General features: G+C 43.8%; 1 protein-coding gene across 1 annotated transcript in view; it reads right to left on the minus strand.

The window, feature by feature from the left end:
- Positions 1-6722, minus strand: part of Pkp2 (plakophilin 2) — an 82054-nt gene that overhangs the window by 48907 nt on the left and 26425 nt on the right. The window contains exon 4 of the mRNA XM_004632191.2: positions 6385-6520. Coding sequence (XP_004632248.1) covers positions 6385-6520 — 136 coding nt within the window. The remainder of the gene's footprint in view (positions 1-6384; positions 6521-6722) is intronic.

The raw sequence follows: 6722 nt of genomic DNA on the forward strand, positions 1-6722 counted from the left end.
GAGCTTCCAGATAGCTGGCCATGGAGAGGCTCCTTGTAGCCCCAAGGAGAGCCCATGAGAGCTGGGTGCACACCTTTCCCACACACCTTCCTGAGCAGTCTTTAGCATAAACAGTGCTGTGTCCCTGAGGATGTGAGTTACACTAGTAAACCAACAGAGCTGGGCAAGGGAGCTGAGAGTACTCAGGGACACAGCCAATCAAGGAGCACAGGCAAGTGGCTGTAGGCTTGCGTCTGGCTTCCAAAGGGGCAGAGGGTGACCCTGGAGAAGGAGCCTTTGACCAGCAGGATCTGATGCTATCTCCACATGGATGATGCTGGACCGGCACTGAGCTAGAAGACCGCCAAGTGCGTCTGCCCAGAAAACTGACTGCGGCCTGGGCAGACCTGTGCCTTTCAGGTCATGGTCCTCTGTGTTGACTGCTGTGGTGTAGGGGCAGAAGAGAAGTCTTGGCTTCAGATTGCTATGCTTGTATCTAGATGGCCCCTGAAATCTCATGTGCCGGTGGGTAGGACTTGTCAGAGCCATCTGGATCGAGGGTGTGTGGCTCTGAGATTAAGGGTGTTTGGTGTTAAATTAGTTCATTGATTGGTTTAGCATAATTCCAGGGGTGGAAAACGGGAAGGCCCATAAGCTTGCAGCCTGGATGAGACAGAAGGGAAAGGGAGGCCTGCTTCACTGCTTGCTGCCTTCTGTCTGCCATGCCGTGGGCTATGCAATGCCCCTCGGCCCTTCTGCACTGCCTCGGAGCCAGCCGACTATGAACTGGAACCTCTACAAACCATGAGCCCAAATGGCCTTTTCCTCCTTGAACTTGTGTCAGGTATTTTGTCCCAGCAGTGAGAAAAGCAGCTAGCACAGTGACTCTGGATGAGCTCCATCCTACCATTTTATTAGTTGAGTTACACATTCATAGGAGCAAGTGAGGTTTGTTTCTCAGTGTTTTTAGGCCAACTGCATCTGCTGTTGCATAATTTATTCACCTGCTCTTGTATGTGGATGAAATGTTAATGTGCAAAGGGTTCTGTTCCTCTGAGAAGTGATTTGAATATTTTAAAAATACTAGATGAAAGCAAAGAGATTAAGAAATCTCTGTAATCAGTTATGGATAAAATTATGTAAAAGATAAGGGGAAGTGTAAAATTCGAGAAAGATTTTAACTTAAGTGAATTAGTACAGTTAAATTCTCTTTCCACTGCAGAGAAACTTACGGCAGATGATAATGGGAACAGTTTATGCAGGAAAGACAATCTCAAACTATAAAAGTGTGTGTGTGTGTGTGTGTGTGTGTGTGAGATTTTAATCTTTAACTGCATTTCATGAACTGAACTACAATCTTGATTTCGAAAAGTAAGATTTCATTCTATAAGGTACTTATTTTTGCTTATTACACTAACAAAAATAAAAACAAAAATATAGCATGCGTTGTAACGAATGGCATTACACATGGGCACTTGATACCCTCGTTGGTGAGAGGTAAGCTTGTAGTTGGGAAGATCCATCAAGGACTTATTTAGCAAAATTAAAATGCATCAACAGGAAAAACTCAGTTTACCTCTCTCAGGAAACAACTAAAGGGGCCGGGGAGATGACTCAGTGGAATAAGCGCTTCTCCGGCAAGAGCAAGGGCCTGAGTTCAATCCCTGGTTCCGCAAAAAAAAAAAAAAAAAGAAAACAACTAAAAAACCGGACAAGCCAAGCAGGGTGGTGCACACCTATAATCCCAGCACTAGGAGGCGGAGGCTGAAAGGCCATTATGAGTTTGATGCCAACCTGGGCCACGACATGAGTTCAAGGCTAGCCTGAATTACAAAGCAAGATCCTTCCCCCTCCCAAAAACCCCCAAAGGAAGCCAAACCAAACCAAACCAAACTCCAGACAAAACATAAAAGGCTTACAGAATCTGAACTTGTTTAAAGATTGGACGTGATCCCAAGACAGAAAACAAGCAAGACAGTCCCCATCACTGCTTCAGGACACTACCTTGAGAAAGTTCCCAGGCCATGGGGGGCGGGGGAGGGAAAATTTTAACAAGAGGCAAAGAGACAGAACCCAGAGCGAGCAGACCAGAGGACTAACAAGGGCAGCACTGAACACCCAGAGGAAAGGGCTGCACAGAAAGAGAACTCCTGAGATCTCCAGAAGGGAGGCGCCTCCAGTATCCAGCAGAGTGGGAACCCTGCTGCCTGTACACAGAAACTGCCTGAGGCCAGAGCGGCGACTAGCCCAGAGGATTCAAAGGATTAACTCCCACACTTTCCACAGGGCCAGGAGGCGTAACTTCGTGAGCCAGCCAGGAAAGCATCCAAATCCATGGTATATGAGGTCGAATTCTCAGTGGGACTGAAGTGCGAATGATTCACACGAACAGGATTTGAAGAAACTCAGGCTGCTTCCAACTAACAGAGTAAATGCATCCAAGTACAGAGTTTAAGGGTATTTACAGAAATACAGAAGTAACCATCAGCCAACAAGACACAATTCATAGTGTATAAAACACAATTAAGAACATTGCCAGGTAGCCAGGCATGGTGGCGCACGCCTATAATCCTATCTATTGGGAGGCTGAGGCAAGAGGTTTACAAGCTCAAGGCCAGCCCAAGCATCTTATCAAAGTCTGTGTTAGAATAAAATATAAAAAACGCTGTTGATATACCTCAGTGGTAGATTGCCTGCCTATCCAGTGTGAGGCCCTGGGTAGATTCTAGTAGATTTTTTCTTCTCTAGTAGAAATTTTTCATTGTCTTAAAGACATTGATGCCTTTCCAGCCAGAGCCCAGGGCCAGAGTGTGTATGGGGCCATCTGCACGCTTGCTGGAACCTCCTCCATCAGACAGCCGTGGTGTGGAACCCTGCAGCAGAACTCCCTGCAGAGAGGCCAGGGGCCAGACCCAGCCAGCTAATCCAGGAGCTGAACATCTAGCCAGAGGGGCACAGCCGGTCACTTCCATGGCCTGCAGCAAGAAGCAGCTAAGCACAGTAGCCAGGCCCAAGCCAGGAACATCTGGATGAGTTCAAACTTGGTAGATCTGGACACGTTAAGGTGAGACACTTTGCTAGACCCAGATCTTTGAGAGCATCCTCCTTCTTTCTCTCTTGATTCAGATAGGGGGCAACAAATAACCGGGGTGAACTCATCTGCTTATAACACCCAGGTACACAGAGGGGAGGTGATCAGACAGAACTTATGGGAACTAATTTGAATACAAATTCCCAACTTAATATCTGCTTAGCTACACAGATATAATATTTGCTCTTATGGTATAAAATGCAAACCCATTAGTTACAAAAGTTGGTCAATTGATAAATATCACTACCCATTATTAGTGTTCCTAATTGTAGTTCTGTAAATACAAAACTGTAACTGCCTTAACCAAATAATCTCTCTCGGGTAAGAATATGGGGAGGTGCTAAGGCAATAACTGCACCAAATGTCAGAGGACAGTGCTATACAAAATGACAAAGAGAAGGAGCAAAATGTATCCTCAGGCCCCGAGCCCACCCAGAACGAGTGCAGGAGACACTAGCATTGAAGAAATTGGAAAGCACATACCTGAAATCTCTGAAATAATAGTGTCTGAAGTAAAGAAACAACTGCACAAAGGTATAGAGGAAATCAGATCAGAAATAATCTCTGAATTAAAAAAAATGATAACTACAATGAAGGAATTATTAAGTGCTTCTAAAGAAGACACTGATAAAAAATACAGGAGAATAGAAAAATGATGGAATTCTTGAATGAGCAATATAGGAAAGAAATAGAATTTGTAAAGCAGATTCAAAAAGATATACAGAAAATTAAAACCTCAATCACAAGCTGGTAAAACTATTTGAATGAAAGTGAAGATAGAGTTTCAGATCTTCAAGATGCCATTGTAGCTAGTGAAAACGTAAGAAAAGATCTCTTTAAAACAACTAGAATGCAGGAAAAAATAATTCAGCATCTGCAAGATGATGCAAAGATGAACAATGTAAGACTAATAGGGGGCTGGTGAGATGGCTCAGTGGTCTAAAGCACCTACTTAGAACAAGCTAAGCAAAGCACAGGGACCGCGGTTCAATCCCCCAGCACCACATGCCAGCCAGCCCCACCCCCTGGTGGGCTGAGCTGGCCACACACACACTAAATAAATAAATAAATAAACAAACAAATAAAATTAAAAAAAAAAAGACTAATAGGCATCAATGAGAAAGAAGGAGCCAATATAAATGATATAAAAAGAATATGGGCAGAATAGCAGAAAACTTCCCAAAGATGAGGAAACAATCTGACGTTCACTAACCTAAGCATATAGAACTCCAAATAACATCAACCCAATTAAAAACACACCCAGATATATAATAATCAAGATCCAAGAAATCCAGCACAAGGACAATATACTAAAAGGTGCTAGAGAAAAGAATCAGATCACATTTAAAAGAAAACCCATCAGAATAACGGCAGATTTCTCTTTATAAACCATTAAGTCAAGAAGAGCATGGAGCAGAGTACTTCCTCTGTGAAAACAAATTCCAGCCCAGACTACAATACCCTGCAAAACTCTCTTTCAAGTTCGATGGAGGAGTGAAATCCTTCCATGACAAAGAACAACTAAAGAATTTCATGATAACAAAGCCAAGCCTACTCAGACTACTAGAAGATATTCTAGAGAGGGAGTGAAATGACCACAATTCCATGAATGAAAATGAAAGAACCACCAAATAGGGCAAACAATTAAACACATGAGAAAAAGAGGTATACAACAGCAGGTAAATAACATGTCAATCATAAGTCAATCCATCTCAATTATAACCATCAATGCAAATTGACTCAATTCACCAATTAAAAGAAACAGACTGGTAGAGTGGATTAGGAAGCAAAATCCAACAACATATTGTATACAAGAAACACACTTAACTCATAAATAAATTCATAGGCTGATAGTCAAAGGACGGAAAACAATATTAATGCCCCAGCACCTCAGAAAAAAGCAGGAGTAGCAATCATGCTTGCAGATAGTTTGAACTTCAAACCAAGAATGATCAAATGAAATAGAGAAAGCCATTACATACTGGTTAGGGGAAAAATACAAGAGAAAGAGGTAACACTCATAAATATGTACACACCAAACATGGGAGCACCCAACTATATAAAGCAAATCTTAATGGACATGAAAAATCTAATATCCAATACCACAATCTTAACAGGAGCCCTCAACACTCCCTTATCCCAAAAAGATAGATCAAACACAAAAAATTAGCAAAGAAGTAGCAGAACTGAACCAGAACTTGGAACCGATGGACTTAGTGGACATGTACAGAGTGTTCCACCCCACCACATTTGACTACATAGTTTTGCAGCTGCACATGGGACAATTTCTAAAATAGACCACATACTAGTCCATAGGTCATGCTGATACAGGGAGAAAATCTGATGGGGGGGTGACCTCCAAATGATACAGGGAACCTCCAAATGACATAGGGAAAAGTGATCTCCTGACCTGGACGAGTTCACGTTCTCTAAAAACAAATAATGAATTTTAGGAACAAATGGAAGTTATAAGCAGAATATATTTACTGAGGAATGAAAGCTCCTGTCTGAGAGAGGGATGGGACGGGGGGGTCCCCGAGTGGGTAGTCCCCAGGAAGATGTCTCTTCCAGGGACTTTTATAGTGTAAAACCATGTGGGGCTAACGTGGAGAAAGAGGGAACTGGCTTAGGTGGATGTGGGGTGGGACAAAACCATGGTCAACCAATGAGATTAAAAGCACCATTGCTCAGGTAAAATTGATTAAGCCCAGGACCAAATGAGGAAGGGAGTCATGTAGCAAGTAGGTATGAATATAAAACAGGACTTTATCTGGTAGCCATCAGATAATGGGTCTTCCTGGCTTTCTCTCGGTTATGATCTTTAGGGAGGTTAGCATTTGTTTGATCTTTGGGCCTTAGGTCTGGCTCACAGCAGGAGCATCTGTCCCTCCCACAGTTGTAAGGTATCTTTCCTTCTGCGTTACCTCCTTCTAGGGCCTGGGGCTGTCTAACTGCCTATAATACTTTTATTTAATTCGGCTGCCTGCAATAATGCTTAAGTGTATATAAGAAAATAGAAAATTTCCCATGGATATTATCTAACCACAGTGCAATGAAACTGGAAATAAATGACAAAGGAAACCAGAAAAACCCCATAAATCCATGGAAAGTAAACAACACCCACCCCCCACTCTGCGCCGAGGGAGGCTCCTCCAGTAACTCATTTTCTATACTTCCAAATTGCAGGAAAGGATTTTACAGAACGAGTATTTCCTTTTAAATGAAAGAAACAAAACCCAACCTCCGCGAAGAGTTTTAAGCACTTAAATGCATAGCATGCGCAGAGTCGCCCTGCACAGCGCCGCGGTACGCACCCGCCTGCGGGCCTCGGCCTTCTGAAAGCTCTCGTGTTGGATGAAGGTGGCCGCGGCTGCCACCCTGGCCGGCGGCGTGTGGTCCGCGTCCAGCATGCTCACGGCTCGCTCCAGGGTCATCTCCATGTCCGCGCCCCTAGAGAGACAGGCACAGGTCAGCCAGGCTCCCCACCTAGCACAGTCAAGCCCTGGCTCTTCTTTTTTTTTTTTTCGTGTGTGTGTGTGTGTGTGTGTGTGTGGCCAGCTCAGCCCACCAGGGGGCGGGGCTGGCTGGCATGTGGTGCCTGTGCTTTGCAAAGCTTGTTCCAAGTAGTTGCTTTAGACCACTGAGCCATCTC

The sequence above is a fragment of the Octodon degus genome, unplaced genomic scaffold (assembly GCF_000260255.1).
Source record: "Octodon degus isolate 3935 unplaced genomic scaffold, OctDeg1.0 scaffold00047, whole genome shotgun sequence".
Classification (NCBI taxonomy): Eukaryota; Metazoa; Chordata; class Mammalia; order Rodentia; family Octodontidae; genus Octodon; species Octodon degus.